The sequence below is a fragment of the Podarcis bocagei genome (assembly GCF_964188305.1).
Source record: "Podarcis bocagei genome assembly, chromosome: 15".
In the NCBI taxonomy this organism is placed as follows: domain Eukaryota; kingdom Metazoa; phylum Chordata; class Lepidosauria; order Squamata; family Lacertidae; genus Podarcis; species Podarcis bocagei.
In genome coordinates, this window is record NC_138141.1 from 13,715,769 (window position 1) to 13,736,813 (window position 21,045).

The 21,045-nt window shown below is 44.7% G+C and overlaps 1 protein-coding gene across 3 annotated transcripts in view; it reads left to right on the forward strand.

Annotated features, from left to right (window-relative positions):
• VSIG10L2 (V-set and immunoglobulin domain containing 10 like 2) overlaps nt 1-21,045 on the forward strand; it is a 174,004-nt gene that overhangs the window by 123,457 nt on the left and 29,502 nt on the right. For 2 of the 3 annotated variants that reach the window (XM_081171631.1, XM_081171630.1), the window contains exons 2-3: nt 15,200-15,244; nt 17,410-17,851. In XM_081171631.1, coding sequence (XP_081027757.1) covers nt 17,773-17,851 — 79 coding nt within the window. In that variant the 5' untranslated portion in view covers nt 15,200-15,244; nt 17,410-17,772. Of the gene's footprint in view, nt 1-15,199; nt 15,245-17,409; nt 17,852-21,045 lie in introns of those variants that run through there. The other variant, XM_081171632.1, reaches the window with a different exon arrangement.

Genomic DNA, 21,045 nt, shown 5'->3' on the forward strand with positions numbered 1-21,045 from the left:
ATTTGCCTTATTGTGGAATCAGAGACTCTCACTACAAAATCAGATCGACTAGGATTGCAATCCTATACACACTTACCTAGGAGTAAGTCCCACTGAATTCAAAGGGACTTGCCTTTGAACAGGCATGCATAGGATCACACTGTGGCTACCTAGATTTTTAAAAAAATAATATATACAGTGATCTCCCACAGTCATGGATATCTGGAGGATGCAATGAACAGATGAGCTTGTCAGCACCTCTACATTTTCAGCCTTGGCATCTTACAGACAGTGGCACTGCAGTTAAATTACTGGCAGTCATCTATATTGCATGGTCTCGGGCTAGACGGAGACTGAGGGATGAAATATCAAACCCAGCAGAAGTCCAAAGGCTACACACAACAGGCAGCAACACAGAAGGCTTATGTAGCTTGAGCCTGTTGCAATCTTGAGTCTGATTTAAAGAAGGGAAAAGAGAGTTTTTATTACATGGAGACCTATGGCCTTCCTGATTCATTTTGGCATAGCTACTTTTTATTAACGATGGGCCCCTTCAGACTGGTGGTTTCTCCCCCCCCCCCCAGGTTTATTGTGCAACATGTCTTTGATAGAAGAAGAAGAGTTTGGATTTGATATCCGACTTTATCACTACTCTAAGGAGTCTCTAAGGGACACAGGTGGCACTGTGGTCTAAACTACAGAGCCTAGGGCTTGCCGAACAGAAGGTTGGCGGTTCGAATCCCTGCGACGGGGTGAGTTCCTGTTGCTCGGTCCCTGCTCCTGCCAACCTAGCAGTTTGAAAGCACGTCAAAGTGCAAGTAGATAAATAGGTACCGCTCTGGTGGGAAGGTAAATGGTGTTTTTGTGTGCTGCTCTGGTTCGCCAGAAGCAGCTTAGTCATGCGGGCCACATGACCCGGAAGCTGTACACCGGCTCCCTCGGCCAATAAAGCGAGATGAGCGCTACAACCCCAGAGTCCTAACGGTCAGGGTCCCCTTTACCTTTAAGGAGTCTCAAAGAGGCTCACAATCTCCTTTCCCTTCCTCCCCCACAACAAACACTCTGTGAGGTGAGTGAGGCTGAGAGACTTCAGAGAAGTGTGACTGGCCCAAGGTCACCCAGCAGCTGCATGTGGAGGAGCGGAGACGCGAAACCGGTTCCCCAGATTACGAGTCTACCGCTCTTAACCACTACGCCACACTGGCAATACAATACACAATGCACAAGTGCATTGGTGCTAGATTTATATTGGACTGTCCACACACCATTCTGTTTTATGAGTTGCTTCTGTGATGCTTCTCTTTTAACACATTGCTATCTGGAAGGGCTCTCTTGTGCCACAGTGCAACAAAAGCAGGGCAAGCAAACAAAGCCTGGAATGTTTGTGGTATAAAGGGTTTATAGGATTTCAGCAGGAAATTACAGGATAAGCACTGATTGGAACAGAAGCTTTGTGACCACCCCAAAACCTTTGCAGTTGTAGATGGTATTGAAAAGTGGATTGTATATGACTGTCCCAATACTGCCATGAGCAAAAGTAATCATGAATGCACAACAAAAAGGGCATCCTGAGAGACCCCATGAAAACTGTGGCCTGCCAAAGAGTGCTGCTGTTGTTGCCATCCATCTGCCTTGAGAGACAATGGAGTGCGCCTCCAGGGGTGAAGTCAAAACGTTGCGTTAGCAGCACCGAAGTGATCTCCCCATGGTGCAAGACTGGGCTTTATGGAGGGCCTGGGCTGCCCAGACAACAAGACCCCACCCCTCCTGGCCTCACTGATATGGTCCATAGGAAAGCAGAGAATATGTTTGGCAGCAGCTTGGCTGCAGGAGTTGTTGGAAGGAGGTGTCAGGCTTCAGGGAATTGGCTTCCTCTACCCATTGCAGTAGATAAGAAGATCAAATGAAAGGAACGTCTTACCAGTTAGAATCTTTAATAATCACAGTGAGAGAACAAAGAACACGACTCCTCGAAATGATGGTGCTCCCAATTAAAGCTAATACCCCTCCATTAATCTATGTCACTCCTACGTCTTGTAATCTGAGCTTGTACCCTCTGCACTTTCTGTTCTGAGACTTTCTGAGACCTTGGGGAGGGTGGAGGAATGCTGTCCAAAGACTATGAATCTGTTAACGCCCTCTCTCTCCCAGTTCTTCTCCTCCTAGCTGTTCCTCATCCAGTATTTCCCAGCTTCTGCCTTCTGAACTATGCCCCTCTGCAAACCACTGTTCCAAATCTATATTTTCCTCCTGCTCCTGGGAAGATTCAGGATCCTGATCAGGAGCAGGCGGAGGGGGAGGGGGAGGCTCCAACCATTCCTCCTCAGTGCAGCCCTCCTCAGCACAATCCCTGACAGGAGGCATACAAGGCCTGCAAATGATTGCATTAAGAGTTTCTCTTCAGGCATACCTACTACTTTGGGGATTTGGAATGGCCCCACTGATTTTATTATATGCAATATTAGATGTCACGTTCTAACAAAGGCAATGATCAAGTTCATTCTGCAGCAAAACACCCTGCTCCCAATGGTGGAGAAACACACATATATTACCCTTATAAGCTGATCATCACTAAGACTCCATGTTCCCTATGGAGAAACACCATGAGGCCCGCCTTTCTGTGTGTACCATTATTAAATCCATGTCAGCACGATCCCCACGATGGCATTCCCATTCCAAGTCAGAGCCTCGGACTCTAAACTAGAACCACATGTTATTTTCACAAGGCAGCGTCCAGGTCCGTCTTCACACTTTCGCCCAGCTGTCCGAGGGAACCACATCAAAGCAGGCGAAGTGACGTGAGGGATACACGAGCACCAAGGGCCCCTGAGCCAGCCAAGTCCTGCCCCCACCCCTAAAATGAGACATCAGCAGGGTTGGATTGCAGCGCTAAAGGCAAGCAGGCAAAAGAGGCGAGTACAGCTGAAATAAGTAAGATAGTTTGCAGCCCTCTTCTGCTCAGAGAACACCCTGAGCAGCGCCGCAGTATCAAAAGCAACATGGCACACTTGCAAAAGTACATGCAAAATAAGGAGACTATGAGCTGAAAGCAGCAGTCTCAAGTATAGACACTGGGCAGCAACAAAATTAAACTGGAACTGCCTTATAGTCTTATAGGACCTGGACATTAGTGGTTAACGTATGGACAGTGGAGCAAGCTGGCCTGCAGGGCACATGTGTTTCTCATTGTGGTGAGGATGCATTGTATTTCTATTTAAATTATAGCATATTAGTTTAGGCAAACTTTTTTTTTGGATACTGCTGCTGCATTTTCTCTTTCTTTGGGATATGTAAGTGACTTCCAAGTCATCAGTGATGCTTCTATGAAGTTCCCACTTTGGGTGTTATTCTTTAGAGCGAGGTGGGGGCAGATGTCAGGCCTGTTGGATCGACTTTCTTTTTACTATAACCCCAAGATCTACCATATACTTAGAATGAAAGAACAGGACGCATCTGAGAACATACAGAACCCAGGGGTGCCCCCAGTTTGTTGCTATTTTTAGAAGGAATTTGATCACATACCAGCAAATTCAGGACGCGCAGTTTACAGCAGTGGCAGACTTCAGGCTTTGAAATTTCAGTGGCGCCTCCTGTGATGCCAAAATTTTGCAGCCCCTCCCACATCTCACATTCCATTGTTCAACATTGTTGTGGCACCTCCTGCAGTGCCCTCTCACCTTGGCACCCCACACAGGCGAACCGGTCATGCTCCCCTAAATCTGCTTCCATTGGGAGGTCTTGAGCAATAAAACCATTTCCCCCAAAGATCAGATGTTTTGTGAAAAGGGAGTAATCAAAAATTATTGGGAAATGATTTATAATGAAATGAAAAAAGATGTTTAAGACAACATTTGTACGCGACCACAGCTGCACGGATGTTACAGGACCCAGAGATGGAAAGAAGATAAAGTTCCTATGAGAGAAGAATGGCAGATCGAGATGATGGACAATGCTGAAATGGCTAAAATGACTGGAAGAGTCAGAAATTAGGAAGACCAAAATTTTAATAAGGAATGCGGAAAATTTATAATTTATCTTAAAGACCATTGTAAACAGTTAAAATCGTTATTAGGATTGGAATATCACTTGTAGTTTAAGGTTGAATTCTGGACATAATGGAAGAGGCAAAGGATTTGGAGTATGATAAAAGATGTGGGATGAAATGATTAATTGGACCCACAAAGGGGAGGAGGGAAGTCTAGGAGATTCCCTGGAGTCTTGTTTTTATGATTTATGTCTGATATATCTCCGTAAAATCTTAATTTGAAAAACCAAATAAATAATATTTTTTTTAAAAAAAGAAATTGCCCGCTCCTCTTTCATCCATTCCATTTCATGCATCCATTCAGCTTCGTTGTGCACCCACGAGTTCCATTGTAGTTATACACTTGCTTTCACACATCATCTGACCTCCCCACAAACAAATCGGAATGAATGCTGAATAAAGAGAATGTATGGAAGTGCCTTAGGAATTCATTTCCTATTGAAGAGCTGAACTGAGCTCCCAAAGTCCGCTGTTGACTAATTTTCTTCCTTTCCAGCAGCTGAATTCAAGTGAAAAATGTGGGGCTGTTATTGCAATTGCTGAACCACTAGGTGTTAGACACTCTTGCCATCAGAGCTGCTGCAGATCCCCCAGAGATCTTCCAGCAGATGCCCACCTGCCTTTGGCTCACCCCATCTGTATCTGCCTGGTTTGCTTTTGTGTTTCGGGAATGAAATGTTCATTCCAGGAAGAACAGAATATATCACTTGAATATTTTCTTACTCAGGATGACATTTATGCTGAATTTGATAGCAAACTGGTTTACGTCAAAAATAGCTTCTTTTAAACAAGAAGAAATAGCTTCGCTGTTTTTCTCCATGCCCATTAATGGGAGGAAGAAGTGAACTGTGTAAGACAACACCCTGTTGATTGCGTGATTGAAGGCATTTATTTTGTTTTTTAAAAGAAATATCACAACATTCTCTTTGGCAGACACACTGCAAACAATTTCCTGCAGAAAAAGGCTGAGTACATGGACTGTTGAGCACTATGACCCAGTGATCATTGTCAGTCGGGAGTGAGAAAGGACCAACAGCCCCAGGGTTTCTCTCTGGAAGGTCAGCAATGTTAAGGCTTCCACTAGCTCTTGTTTTCAAAAATCCCTGCACACTACGATCAGCTTCTCTGAGAATGTGCAAAGTTCCTCTGGGATAATAACTTGCAAAAGTGCATCTGGCACTGTGTGTGTGAATGGAGAAACAAACAAATGGGTCTAAGGCATTAGGACCTAAGAACAACCTTCCTAGATCAGATATCAAAGGCTTGTCTAGTCCAGTATTCCACTTCCAACAGTGGACCAGCCAATCCCTCTGGTAAGGCTGCCCTGGAGAGCAGAACTACCATAAGAAAATAGGAAGAGTCCTGCTGGTTCAGTCCAGATCCCCATCTAATCTAGCATTCTGTTCTTACAGTAGCCAACCAGATGCCTATGGGAAGCTTGCAAGCAGGACTAGAGTTCAACAGCGCCCTCCCACTCGCAATTCCCAGCGGCTATAATTCAGAGGAAGGGAGGACAGGTAGCCATTGTGGCTATTGGCCCCAATAGCCTTATCCTCTGCAAATGTGTCTGTTCCAAGTTGAAGAATTATAGAATCATAGAATCATAGAGTTGGAAGAGACCACAAGGGCCATCGAGTCCAACCCCCTGCCGAGCAGGAAACACCATCAGAGCACTCCTGACATATGGTTGTCAAGCCTCTGCTTAAAGACCTCCAAAGAAGGAGACTCCACCACACTCCTTGGCAGGAAATTCCACTGTCGAACAGCTCTTACTGTCAGGAAGTTCTTCCTAATGTTTAGGTGGAATCTTCTTTCTTGTAGTTTGTAGAGATACAGTGGGCTGGAGGGTAGGTTTCAGCAGAACGTCAGGAGAAAACGTAGCAGAAGTTTGACACTGGAACCAACCAATCACCCAGAGGGGGCGGGTGGCCTCTCCCTCACTGGGGGTCTTCAGGCAGAGGCTCTAGCTAGGGAGTTCCTGCATCAAGCAGGGAGCTGTACTGCCTACAAGACTCCTTCCAACTCTATGATTCATGCACAAGACTGGTTCATCTGCCAAACCTCAGCTGTTGTATTTATGTTGGTTGACAAGCCACCATATTAACCCAACCAACAATGAGAGGAAAGAGGCTATGTTTAGTACCAACTGAAGCTTCTAAATCAGGGGTGGGGAAGCTCAGGCCTGGGGGCTGAGTGAGGTATCTATATCTGGCCTCTGGGACTCTCCCCAAGCTAGAACCTCCTGAAGCACCTTCCTCACCACTTCTGCTTTGCGCTTTCTTTGAATGCTTTTGCCTGCCTGTGATGGGTTCTTGAACCGGAAAGTTGTCCGAAAGGGAACATGGCTCTCAAATTGTAACAGGTTCTCCATCCCTATTCAAAATAGTCATAACATGCAGCCAGATGGAGAGGAAGGCCAGCATTAGCTTGAAATCTGGTTTGGATGTGTCAGGGAACTGATATCAGAGCGAGAGGCGAAGGGGAGGCTCCCAGATTCTGCGGGCGAAGTACCCAGCACCAGGGGGAGAAGCAGCTCGGTTGAGGGGGAAGGAAATCAGCGCAACACCCGGGATATGGGGGAGGCAGAGGGAGAGCTCCGGGATTCTTCTCTGGACATCAGTGAGGAGAGCACAGGTCCTCCACTACCCACGCCCTCCCTGCGCAGAAGACTCCCGCGCAGTGAGAGAAGGAGGCGTTTGGGAGTCAGACAGCTTCTATGCTGGAAGAGGTTTAAGAAACGCCCACAGACAGATTCTGCTAGCGACTGAGACAGCCGCGCGGAGATGGGCTGTGCAGTCAGAACGGTTTAACCAAGGCAATTAAGCCTAGAGAGGCGGCAGTTTACGCACGAGTAACTCATACCTATTACAGGATGTAACGGTGAGTCAAGGTGGAGGGGAAAGCACACCACTAGAAGTTAGTAAATTGAAATTGTTCACCAGCCCCTCACTCTGGTGAGTGTTAGAGAAAAGAGCATGCTGTTTGCTGATAAAGCAGCTCAATGCATCCTGCACTACTGAAAATCATAGTCATTTCTGGCTTCTTCTACAAAGGAAACCTCACCGGCTGCTTCAGCAGAGCAAACCATCACTCCTATTGTTTACACAAATTTTAAGGTGCACCCAGTAGAAGGAAGCATCTTGGGAAAACCTTTCCCAATAGTTCTTTTCATCTGCAAAATCCTTCCAACCCTGTAAATAGATAAACTTCTCACATGATTAAAGGAGGTCTAGGACAATGAATCCCAGAACTAAGGTATTTACCATTTCAAAAGAATGGCCCAGGCAATCATCAAGCATGATCAGGTATCTTGACAGACAGGTGACAAGCCACACTCTCAAATTTCCGTTGTAGACCGCCTCTTTCTGTGACACTGGTATGGCTTGTAGGTGGTCTTTAGCTAAGGAGTTGGGCAATTTCTTGCCTTTAAAAGTTGCTGCATGCTTTTGTTCTGGGTCATCACCCCCTTGCAAGGTAGGGAGACTCTGTTGCAACAGAAAAATAAATATCTGCCTTGCTTTGGCTGGTTCTAACCTCCACCTATTCTTCTTTGACCGATCATGGACTTACGGGATATTTGGGGAGTCCCTTGGGGGAGCTGGGCTGTAAAAGTCAACCCCTAATTTTCTCACGGCACTATCTTGAAGCAAATCAAACAGTTGTTCAGTTCTGTATATGCTCTGTGGAGGAAGGCTGAGGAAAAAAGGTCATCAATGAGCTGATCGGTTAATGAAGTCAAGAATCTCCTGTCTGAACATACGGGAAGCAAGGTCTGTCTCAGACTGCATGTGACCAGGTTGAAGATGCTTGCTACTTGCCTCTGGGCAACATGTTTAGTGCCAAACTATAGTATCGGAGGGGAGACTTCATGAGATTCCTGGCTTTGGCAGGAACAGTGGAGCTGAGAGCCAAGGCAGCTTTAAAAGTGCGCTGTGCGGTTTCTGTCACCGTCGAGAAAACAAACAACAGCAACGTCCCATATTTACAGCACCCCCCCCATCTCCAAGCAGTCCCTTTGTGCCTTTATTTTCATCTTTATTGAGTCAGGAGTCCCTGTTTCCCACCCCCACCCCAAACTCAGAAAATTCAGACGGGGACAGCCTCGGCGAAAGAACCAGCCTGGGCTGGGCGAGTAACCCAAGGAAAGCTGATAATTCAACGTGTGTTTTTCTGTACTCGCTGTGTGTGGTCTGTACCATGCTTCGTAATCGTATCTGTCCCTTGGGTAGTGACGTGCCTCCTTGCTGGAAAAAGAGGCCTTGTGGAGACGCTGGCATTTGTTGCCGCTCGTGGTAAATAGCAATGTGCACGTTGCTTAGGGAAGGCACTCCTTTTGGGCTCTCTCTCTCCCCCCCCCCATTTAGAATCTGGGCTGCTTTTTGGAGGGATTCTATTTTTTGCCAAGTTCTCTGCAGCATCCCACTTTTAAGTGTGTGTGAGGAAAAGAATTTTTTTTTAAAACCCAGCTCTGCAAAGAAATCTATTTTATGCCCTCAAGAGGAAACAAACCCGAGAAGTAACTCATGTGTGCTTTTGAAACAGAGTTATAGCCCTTTTAGAGGACAAGGGAGGCTTGGGGATAATTCTCAGGGTCTCAGGCCCCGTCTGCACTGTACATTTAAAGCCCTTTCATATCACTTTAAATGTCTTCCCACAAAGATTTCTGAGGCCTGTAGTTTGTTAAGGGTGCCGAGAGTTGTTAGGAGACTCCTATTCCCCTAATGGAACTTTAATTTTCAGTGTGGTTGAACAGCAAATTTGTCTTCACAAGGGACTCTGAGAATTGTAGGTGTGTGAGGGGAATAGGGGTCTCCTAACATCTCTCCCTACTTTTAATAAGGGGTGAACTGCAGGGGAATGGAAACAGTGCTGCATGTGGTGAATAGGGAGGAACAGAAAATGATGCATTCTTACGTTATGTTTCCTCCCAGGTATCCACAGCAAAAACTTTAGAGGACTTTGACTTGTGCGGAGAGGGGACCATTTGCTGTTCTGATCCAAGCAGCAAATTGTCTTGGGACACATTTACCTCATATGTTTACACTGCTATGATACCATTTTAAACAGCCATGGCTTCCTGCTTCCACATTTTGGGAGCTGTGACCTGTTAAGGGTGTTATAAAGTTCTTAGGAGACCCGTTTGCCTCACAGAGCTTTGATTTCCTGAGTTCCCTGTGAAGAAGGGTTGACTGTTAAACAACTGGGAATTTTAGCTCTGTGAGGGGATTAATAGGGGTTTTCTAACAATGCTCAGCACCCTTAGCAAACTACAGCTCCCAGAATTATTTGAGGGAAGCCATGTCTGTTTAAAGTGGTATCGCAGTGCTTTAAATGTATGGCAATGAATGCGGCCTTGGACCAGCTCCACAAAGTCCGCCAGGGCCTGACTTTGATGTATCCAAGAAATCTGTGAGCAGAAAAACGGGATATGACGTGTGTGTTTCAATGCAGCTGAAATGACAGGAAATGCCCTATGAGGTAATCTTATGTCATGTACTTGCCACAAGCTAGCTGTCTTTTCATGAGCCATCTGGGGAGGGGAGGAGAGGAAAGGCCACAAGGTTATTTTGTCTCCTTTTCATCTGAAATGCCCTTCTAGAACCGAACATGTCAATTTTGTTATGGCAGTTGGAACAGATTGTTGGGAAATGTGATGCTTTCTCAAGGGTGTTGGAGATGTTCTCTTCTGTATGACCAAGTCTGTTTTTTTGTTTTAAACCATTTCATCATGTCCTCCTGACTGAAATCCCAAGATATATATTTTTTTTCCTGGAAAGGTGACAAAATTTCCTGCACGATGCTTAAAAAGGAGGGGGAGCTGTCAGGAGGACTCTCTTTTGGTGTGAAGGGAGGAGAGTGAAAACTCTTTGGAAAGGACATGTGGAAAATATATAGGCATGAAGGAAAGGAGGCAGATAACCGTGGGAGGACAGGCAACTTTATTGAATCCAAACAGGTTAAGTCACCCCAAACTCACAGCCAGACAAGTTTAAATTAGGTCTGAGTGACTGGGACTCTTAGCGGTTCTCCAAGATAAATAGTCCTCACCCTCCAGTCTCAGAAAGGCAAATACTGGAAATTTCCATCGCAACACTCCTGCCTCTGTCTAGCAGTGCATAATCCTGTAGTAATTAAACACACTAAACAGGCTAGGCCTAAAAGCATTGGTCCAGTTCGCATGCAATGTTAAGCCAAGCCATGGGTGAGCAAGCATTCAATTTTATTTAATGTTTCTGTACGCCTTTTCCCCAACAAGCAGCTCACAACAAGAAAACATTAGCAGATAAAAACACTACTTCCTCATACAGAACACGAGTACTGCACGAGTACAGCAAATATAAAATGGGGAAATCACAAAACAATCACACTGGAGATATGTTAGGAATACCAACCAATCATGAAGCAAGAGAGAAGAAAAACCAAACCATCCCTCTCTCATCCAAGGTGTATATATTCCCTTCTCATCTCTTACCTGAAGACAGGAATGGGGGAGAAAGTCATCGCAGTTTGAATTGAAAGGCGAATCTATCAAATTCACACTTTCCAAGGCAGCATGTGAACCGAAACTCAACCATCCTCTGAAATTCACACTTATCTGAATTTTGCAGTGCAGTTCACCAAACAAACAATGTTTATGAAAATGCATGTATTAGGGAAAGGTGTCCATAGAAATGAATATATTAGTGAACATAACATACAAATTTCCATTATATTAGGAGAAATTGCATGCATACATATGTAAGTCAAAACTTCATACAAAAAATGTGTTTATTAACATAAATCTGGCACAAATGTGCTGATGAATTTTCATGATTTATTTTTTTAAAATCAAATTGCTGCAGAAATGTGGAGAACTGAATTTAAGAAAATGAGAAGCCAAAAGAACCGAAAGTGACAGGTCCTGCCATCCCCATTGGCTGCCTGCCAAATGGTTGGAATTGTATATGCAAATATCTCTGGACCAGATCCCATGGCCAGAGTGACGTGGGTGCCATCTGCTCCACTGCTCTTTCAACACCCACCTCTACAGGTCTTGGCCTGTTGTCTCCATAAGAAATGGGTAGTGTTGGACTTCCGGGTTGGCGCTATCGCCGAATGGCGGACTCCCTCCGAGCTCCGGAGGGAGTCTGCTCGGCAGGGGCCGGGTCCTACCGCGCCGGCGACGCGGGGACCCTCAAAAACCACGGGCACGGAGACCATGGACATGGGGACTCGGCTGGTACCGTTAGCGCCCTCCCGACTCGTGAAGGAGCCTTTTTAAAGGCTACGGATCGGGTGCCGGGGAGCGGCGTGGTGCTGTGAGTCTATCGCTTCCCCTGCCGAGCGCAGCCGCATGCCATTCGTCGGAGAGCGCTGGCTTCTTCCATTGGAAATTCGGCCATTTAACAACAACCCGTGAGTAATTGGGTAACCGGGTATAAAAGGAGAAAAAAAGGAATTTTTTTTCGGATTCGGCACGAGCGGGGGGATCTAAAAAGGAAGTCAGTCCCCTCCCTGATTGTAAACATGCTAAAACAAGGACTGAGAAACCAAGATCAATTCAGAAGCTTATTGCTGACAAAAAATATCAATTCCACGATGGGATATTACAAGAATTGTGCTGGAGGAGAAAAGTCGAGGGTGAGAGGGAAAAGGCAACCCCCCCCCTGGGAACCGGGGCGATTCGGAGAACCTGGCGGAGAGAGATGGAGAATTTGACAGCTGTCAAAGTAAGCTGTCAAATCTTGAGAATATAAAGAGGACTTTGTTATAAGTATTTTGCTGGTAAATTTTGTTACAATTGGACATAAAAATGGATACAAAATGTCGGGGGAAAAAAGAAACAACAACTTGACTTTTGGATTAGAGGATACAAAGTTACTGCAACCCCCCTAGAGGGGCTTTGGGACATTACAAGTGGCGTATGTGGAAAACTACTCCGGGATGTGTACAGGTCTTATCTCCTGGGAAAGCAGCTAAACTGAAATATTGTTTTGTCTACAGAGGTGACAACACAATAGAATTTTTCTATTGAAGCAAGGTAGGAACTGGATGTAAGTTTTTGTTCCTGAATAACAAACCTCTGTAGAGATACTAGATTTCGGAATAAGAATGGTTTCGCAGCTGAACAAGACAGAAACCTGAGAAAGTAAGAAATAAAAGAGCAAAGGACCAACTACGCCACGGAAAGAACAATGGGAGGAGCAACTACGACCAAAGGAAATTAAAGGCCTCTATTGGACTGGATTTTTGAAGTTAAACAGCATCAAAACAAGCAAATTTAAAGAAAACCGGCAAGATGGATTGAGGAAAATTTGGCTGTGGACTTGAGACCTCCAGGCCGACAACATACAGACTGATGGACATGGGGAATCCAAACCGGGGAAGGGAGGGGGAATTCTAGAATCCAAAGGCTATGTAACCAACTTTTTGAATCTTTTTCTATCTTTTATCTTTTATCTTTCTATATAACTTTGGTATTTTGATTTAACATGTTTTGGGGAAAAAGGGGGAACTCGTGGAAGGAAACGGGGTAGATCCTGGGGGAAAAATCTTTTTTCTATTTTGTTAAAGATGAGGAGCGATGTTAAGATTGTAATTTAAATTGGCTAATAGGCACAACATATTAGGTTTAAATTGGGAATGAGAACTTGTGGAACCAACTTAGGGAAAGGGGAATACAGTCGGGAGGGGAAGGAGGGAGTCCCAGAAAGAAGGTTATGAAAATAAGGGTTTAAAATTGGTCTTTCTTCTTCTTTCTTCTTTTTATCTTTTCTATTTTTTCTATTCTGTTATTATTGGAAATTTTAATAAATATGATTATAAAAAAAACAAACATAAGAAATGGGTAGTGTTTCTAATATGTGGTACTAATCTAACACTGGGTCACTTGTGCAACGGCCAACATCTCAAGGCAAATGCTGCTATGTAACCTTCCAGGGTCCAAAGGCTGCTTGCTTCTCTCTTGTGAACAAAGACCTCGGCCGACCCAGATGGTGTTTGTGCTTGACTTATGCTTTGATCTTGAGCAGTGCTCAGTGGGGGAAGTTTCACCTTCCCTCCCCTGCCCTGTAAAAGCCTGGATGAAAATTAAAACCACTGACCATCCCTGCAATGAATAAGTAACACACTGATACCTAACCTGGGTCCCACGTGAGTGAGATGCCCAAGGTGTCTTTCAACACTCCATTAAGAGCACGGAATCTTATTTCAGTAGTTGAATGGTAATAAATCTCTCCAAGGGACCTCTGCTATTCATAATAAAACAGGAGTGGGATGCCTTTTTTTTCACCTGAGGGCCACATTCCTGCATGGGTAACCTTCTGGGGGCCACGTGCCAGTGGTGAGGCAAAAATGAGTGTAGCAACAGATACGACTCTACATTCTAGCCATGCAAAATACAGATTTGGTCACCATATATTTGTTGTTGTTTAGTCGTTTGGTCGTGTCCGACTCTTTGTGACCCCATGGACCAGAGCCTGCCAGGCGCTCCTGTCTTCCACTGCCTCCCTCAATTTGGTCAAACTCATGTCGGTAGCTTCGAGAACACTATCCAACCATCTCGTCCTCTGTCGTCCCCTTCTCCTTGTGCCCTCAATCTTTCCCAACATCAGGGTCTTTTCCAGGGAGTCTTCTCTTCTCATGAGGTGGCCAAAGTATTGGAGCCTCAGCTTCAGGATCTGTCCTTCCAGTGAGCACTCAGGGCTGATTTCCTTCAGAATGGAGAGGTCTGATCTTCTTGCAGTCCATGGGACTCTCAAGCACTGGCAGAGGAAGAGGAGTGCGGGGGGAGTGCACTGCCCCTAGCAGCGCGACCCCCAGGGTGCCATCGTGGCTGCCCCGCTGCCCGTGCTGGGCACCCTGCCCCCACAGGCGGCGCACCCCATCCCAGGACGCACGCCAGCCCCTCCCCCTCCTGCTCTCCACCCCCGGTGCCGGAGCATGAAGCTCCACCACTGCTCTCAAGAGTCTCCTCCAGCACCATAATTCAAAAACATCAGTTCTTTGGCGATCAGCCTTATTAATCCATGCAAGCAATAGCTGTTGCTACACTTCAGGACACGCTTCAGACCCTGCAAGTTCCCCTATTTTCCAGGGATGTCCCTCATTTAGAGAAGCTGTCCTGGTTTCTTATTTGATCCCGGAATGTTCTGCTTTTTCTTAGGATGTCAGAGAAATGTTGGAGGGTATGGAGTTATCTGACCCCCGAGCCGCCTGAAGGCAATACTGTATAGGGAAGTGTGTTTTTTAATGTTTAATGTTTTATTATGTTTTTACATATGTTGGAAGCTGCCTAGAATGGCTGGGGCAACCCAGTAAGATGTGTGGGGTATAAATAGTAAAATTATCATTATGGAATGGGACGTGCCTATTTTCATCAGAGAAATGTTGCAGGGTATGTTATTTCTGCTTGGCAAAAGCACCCAAAAGAAGGTGTGGAGCAAGAGTGATGTGGGGCATGACCTAGGGACAGCTTCCAGAGATAGATAGAGAGGGCTGGAGAGCCACATTAGATCCCTAGGCCTGAAGTTCCCAGATTAACTTATAGCATTGTGATGGCACCCTCTGATTCATTATAGAACCACCTTTGTAACAATGAATACGTGAGAATGTTTTTTTTAAAAAATCTATTTTTTAAAAAAGATTTTCTTGGTTTACAAATGTATGTGCAATCTCTCTTTCTCTCTCTTTCCCCCCAAGTAACATTTTTTACAGATCAGTTTCATTTGTTGAGACATTAGGAAGAAGAGGGGGAAAGACGTGGAGGGGGGAAGGTGAGTGGGGGTGGGGTCAGGTGGCAATGTTTCTATTATACTTAATATATTTGGGGTTTGGTGTCAGCGTCACTTGTGCAGGTTCTGTGCTATTCACTTGTGTTCCTTTGGTGGTGAGAAAGGTTGGGGTTGGCCTAGGGTGTGGTTGTTTGCTTGTGATTGGCTGTGGTGATCTTTGTTTTTGTGTGTGAGTGAGGTGGGTGGGTGTTTTGGATCAGGTTAGCCATACTGATTCGTATGCTGTTGGTGGATTTTTGTCATTGTCTTGTTGAGCTGTGTATGTGATAAAGGGGATCCATAACGGGGTGAAGGTGTTTTCTTCTATTTGTTCCTGTGTCAGTTTCAGTTTATTGGTTAATTTTTCTAGTAGGGCTGTTTCCCATACTATTTGATACCATTGGTCCATGCTTACTCCTGACAGGTCTCTCCAGTGTCTGGTTATGGTGTTTCTGGCTGCTGAAAGTAGGTGGGTTATATGAAGAACTTCCTGACAGTAAGAGCTGTTCGACAGTGGAATTTGCTGCCAAGGAGTGTTGTGGAGTCTCCTTCTTTGGAGGTCTTTAAGCAGAGGCTTGACAACCATATGTCAGGAGTGCTCTGATGGTGTTTCCTGCTTGGCAGGGGGTTGGACTCGATGGCCCTTGTGGTCTCTTCTAACTCTATGATTCTATGATTCTATGTGTCTGGTTATGGTGTTTCTGGCTGCTGAAAGTAGGTGGGTTATATGAGCTCTTTGTGGTGTAAATGGGCATTATTGTCTTGGAAGATGTTTAGTAGGGCCAATTCTGGGGTGATTTCTAATACTACGTGAAGGTTGTGCATTGAGAGGCAGGTGCCATCCAACATCATGGAGGCACAAGGAAGAACATCTTCCTCCTTTGCAGCATCCAGAAGTCAGGGTATTTTTATGATGATGTTGGTGTGTTCACACAGAGTAGTTGGGCCTTGCTCTGTTTTGAAGGAAGGTGTTGTGTTGCAATTTCTTAGCTCTATTTGTTTCACAGCAAATTTGCTCTTTATCTCCTGAGGGTTTTGTTCTGGATAAAGGTTTTGTTTCTGCTTTATAAGATATAGGGAGAGTTAACAGGGCATTGGCCACCCAGACACAGCTCCAATATCCACTTTGCATTATAGTTCGCAGGAAGGGCTGCAGTTCAGTAGAAGAACGTCTTCTTTGCATGCATAAAGTCCCAAGTTCACTTGCTGGTATCAACAGGCAGGGCTGGAAATGTGCCCCTTTCTGAAACCCTGGAGAGACATTGTTGGTTAATACAATACGATACAATAATCTTTACAGTGGTGCCTCGCAAGACGAAAAGAATTCGTTCCACGAGTCTTTTCGTCTTGCGATGTTTTTCGTCTTGCGAAGCACGGTCCATCGCAACTGTGCCTCTTCAAGCGGCTTTTTAAAAAAAGCGCAAGACGTTTTCGTCTTGCGAAGCAAGCCCATAGGGAAATTCGTCTAGCGAAGCAACGCAAAACCAAAAAACCCTTTCATCTAGACAGTTTTTCGTCTTGCGAGGCATTCGTCTTGCGGGGCACCACTGTATTGTCATTGTCCCATACAGAACAGCGAAGTTGAAAAAAAAATCTACATAAGACATTCAAAAACCAACAAGCCTGCTATCCCAGCTATCTCAACCTGGTTTGCCCCCCTAAAAACTCTGATACCCCATTTTTAAATACAATATACTCCTTACACTGCATTTAAAACCAAAATCGCATTTGGATAGAAACTGTTTCTCGGGCGGCTAGTCCTAGTCTTTATAACTCTGTACCTTCTTCCAGAAGGCAGAAGCTGAAAGAGATCATTTCCGGGGTGCACACTGTCCTGTGCTATCTCTGCAGCTTTCTTATGGCACCTGGAAGCATAGATTTGATCCAAGGTGGGAAGAGTGCACCCAATTATTCTCTCCGCAGTCTTTACAACCCTCGAAAGCATGGTTTTCCCCCTGACAATATAGACAATACTGAACTGCACGGTCCAACAGACTGACCATGTCTGTTTTCTTATGGTTGTAAACTTAAGACATAAGCAGGTAAGTGTGGAAAACCTTCAAGCCCTACTGCTTTCAATAGGCGAGAGAGTCAAGCACATCATCGGAGCTCCAATTTATGAACGCTTTCGCTGCAGTAAGCCTTACTGAATTCAATATCCTTAAGTGTGACTTCAGGGTTACCTCAGACAAAAAGAGAATTGGTGTGGCATAGTAGTTAAAGCAGAGGCTGGACTTCAGCTCCCATCACCCCCAGCTAGCATGGTCAATAGTCAGGGATGATGGGAGTTGTAGTCCAGCAACATCTGGAGGGCACCAGGTTGGCTACCCTTGGGTTAGAGTGTCAGACTAGGACCTGAAGCTCACTGGGTGATCTTGGGCCAGTTGCTATCTGTCAGCATAACCTACCTCACAGAGTTGCTGAGAGGATAAAACAGGATAAAGTAGACTACACTACTTGGAGTGCCTTGGAGGAAAGATATGTATGCATTAATCAATAAAAGAAAGACCTGCTTTGTCTGCTTTTGGGAAACACCAAAAAGATTTGACTCCTGGTTATGGTTTTAGATTTGAAGCTCATGGCTTAGATTTTCCTAGGGAGAACCAAATATTCTCGATCTTTATCTCATGCTAGAGGCCAAGATGCTAAAACCAAAGGAAGTTGACTCATCATATATGAAGAAGCTCCTGCATAATAGATCAAGGAAACGAGATTAAGGAGAAGAAATGAATAATTGAAGATTAATCAGGGGAGATTCGGAGTAACCTGAGACTGATGAGGGCTGCATTTTGATGGACGAGAGGCTGAAAGAGGACCCAGAGAGACCGGCTTTCTATGTCACGGAGGTTAACAAGGTCTGCAGAGTAAGCAGGAAGTCGAAAAAATTGGGGACAGAGTGGTGAGCACTTGCTTGAAGGCTAGAGAGATGTGCCGGTTCGGAAGGAGCTAGGAGGGTCTCTGGCTTCTGGTTCCTTCCTCACGCAGTGACATGGAGCAATGGATTATGGATTGACAAGGAACCTACAAATTAGGAGCCTGCTGAAAATAATCTACATCCTCCCAACAGTGGCTTATGGTGAGTAACATCTGTGCTTTTTATCTGGACGTACTAAAGAGTACGCAGTACTTCCACCTCCCACCCCCAAATGTTAAAAGTGTGGGTACTTACTGTAACAACTTCATGGTGAGTACCAACATCTTTTTTTCTTAAAAAAAAGAAGCACCGAGTAACAACTTCTTCTTCTCCTTCTCCTCCTCCTCCTCCTCCTCCTCCTCCTCCTCCTCCTCCTCCTCCTCCTCCTCCTCCTCCTTCTTCTTCATATCCTAGCTTTGCCCCAGGCTGGGACTCAAGGCAACCTACACAAATTAAAACAAGGATATATATTTTTAGAATGAAATATAATAGTTAAAAAGTATGTAAGCTCAAATAGAATTAAACCAATATTTAAAAATCAATGAAAATGCAGATAGCAACACAGTGCAGCACTATTAAAAGCCCTTTTCGTTAAAAAAAACAAAAACAAAAAAACCAGATCCCCAAGGCCTCTCAGAATAAAACATTCACCTGCCAGTGGATGGGCAACAAGGAGGGAGCCAGTCTCGCTTCTCTAGGGAGGGAGTCCCAAAGTCTGGGAGCAGGCACTGAGAAGGCCCTCTCCCATGTCCCCGTCAAGTATGCCTTGAGGGTGACGGTACCAAGAAAAGGGCCTCCACCTAAGATTTCAAAATATGGAGGGTTCATATTGGAGAATATGCTCCTTCAGATAGCCTGGGCCTAAGCTGTATAGAAATTTTGCCAGGCCAGCTACAGTAGAAAAACTGTATATGTCAATACCAGGGTTTCCCAAACTTGAATCTCCCACTGTTTTGGACTACAACTCCCATCATCCCTAGGTAGCAGGACCAGTGGTCAGGGATTATGGAAACTGTAGTCCAAAAGCAACTGGAGACCAAAGTTTGAGGAACCTTGATCTACATTCTGGATGGGGAGATTGGTGGAGCGGGGGAGAAATTTATTCACTTCATATTTAAAGGTGAGCTTACCCAATTCATACTTTCTGAATCAACATGCAAGCCAAACCTCAGCCATCCTTGGAAATACACACTTCTCCAAAGTATGCCATGCAGTTCTCCAGCCAGGTAATGTGTAGAAAAAACGTGCCTATGATTAGTGAAAATGGCATACAAAACTACATGAGATTAAGGAAATTGCACTGCAAAAAAATGTGTATATTTGTCAAAATTGCCTACAAAAACACATTTATTAGGAGGAACTCACGCTAAAAGGCTAGCAAATTTTCATGATGGTTAAAGAAAAAGAAGAAATGAAGTGTAAATTGCAGCAAAAATGTGGAGAACTGAATTAAAACAGGAAAATGAGAAACTGAGAGAACCGAAATGACAGATTCATTCATTCCTAAGCAATAGTTGTCAGTGCCGTGGTCCATGACCAAGTATAGATAGCTATCCAGTTGTATATTATATGACACCTAGGCTGGACTACTTTAAAGTGCTGTGCCTGAGACTCTCTTTAAATATGATTTGGAGAGTTCAGCTGTTTCAGAATGTGGTCACCTCAGTCCTGGCAGGCTACACATTCAGATCACTTTGACACCATATATAGCTTTTGGACACAGAGGTTCCAGTTATTTGTAAGAACTTTATGAAAGATTGACTAAATCCAGCCAGCTGGTACTGCTGGGAGTGCCAGGTCATTAAATAAAATTATTAAGAGCTCCTCAAAGCAAACATTAGCAGTGGGTCCTTCTTGGATGCCGGGCTCTGATGCTGGCCTTGGCAACAAAACTACGCCTCCTATTTCAAGTTAACAGGGTCCAATGAAGGTCTTTGCCTGAGATACATGGCTGATGTTCTGGAACATCATAAGAAGCATAGCTTGCTATTTGATATGTTATGAGGCTAATTTTGAACTGGTGACAGCAGATTGTAGTGCAGTTATGTATCTATATTGATATCCAATCAATGCAGCGGACTGGGAAATTGCAGAGCAGATGGATGTCTGGCAGCCCAATGTTTAATAGGTGGATGGAGAGTATTCAGGGAATCATTGTTAGTATGAAAATAGAAGTGTCACTGGCATGTTCCAATTATGAAATATTGCAGGGTGCATTTGTACAAGCTGCCCACGGTTTTTGAGAAGGAGCGGGATATAAACTGGGAGCTCAGTGCTTTGTGTGCAGAAGATTGCAGGCCACATTATCTTCTGTTACAGGGCTAAAGCAGTGTTTCTCAACCTGTGGGTCCCCAGATGTTGTTGGACTACAACTCCCATCATTCCTAGCCAGCATGACCATTGGTCAGGGATGATGGGAGTTGTAGTCCAACAACATCCGGGGACCCACAGGTTGAGAACCGCTGGGCTAAAGTAACTAGAATTTAGGATGGACAAATCTGGGAGCCAGTGTGGTGTAGTGGTTAAGAGCGGTAGTCTCATAAGCTGGGGAACTGGGTTTGCGTCTCCACTCCTCCACATGCAGCTGCTGGGTGACCTTGGGCTAGTCACACTTCTCTGAAGTCTCTCAGCCCCACTCACCTCACAGAGTGTTTGTTATGGGGGAGGAAGGGAAAGGAGAATGTTAGCCACTTTGAGACTGACTCCTTAGGGTAGTGATAAAGCGGGATATCAAATCCAAACTCTTCTTCTTCTTAATTTTGGTTTCTTTCCATTTTTTCCCCAATCTTAAATTCAGTTCTCCTCATTTCTTCACCAGTTTGGATGCTAAAATAAAAAAAGAACTCCTCACAAAAAAGTAGTTAGCATTTTAATTCACATTCCTCCTAATATTTATGTTTTTGTACAGCGGTACCTCGGGTTACAGATGCTTCAGGTTACAGACTCTCCTAACCCAGAAATAGTACCTCGGGTTAAGAACTTTGCTTCAGGATGAGAACAGAAATCGTGTGGTGGTGGCACGGTGGCAGCGAGAGGACCAGTTAGCTAAAGGTACCTCAGGTTAAGAACAGTTTAAGGTTAAGAACGGATATCCAGAACGAATTAAGTTCTTAACCTGAGGTACCACTCTATATCATTTTGCCCAAAGTATACATTTTTGGGGGGAAAGCAGTACATCCGAATAAAACACACTCTTGTATGTTATCCTCACTAATGTATACATCTTAATGCACACTTTTGCCTAATTTGCAAGTTTTTGTATGCATTATTTGGCTATGGAACTGCATTGCAAAATTCAGAAAAGTGCAGATTTAAAAAGAGAGGTCATTGTTTTGGGAAGTTTGAATTAGGTACAT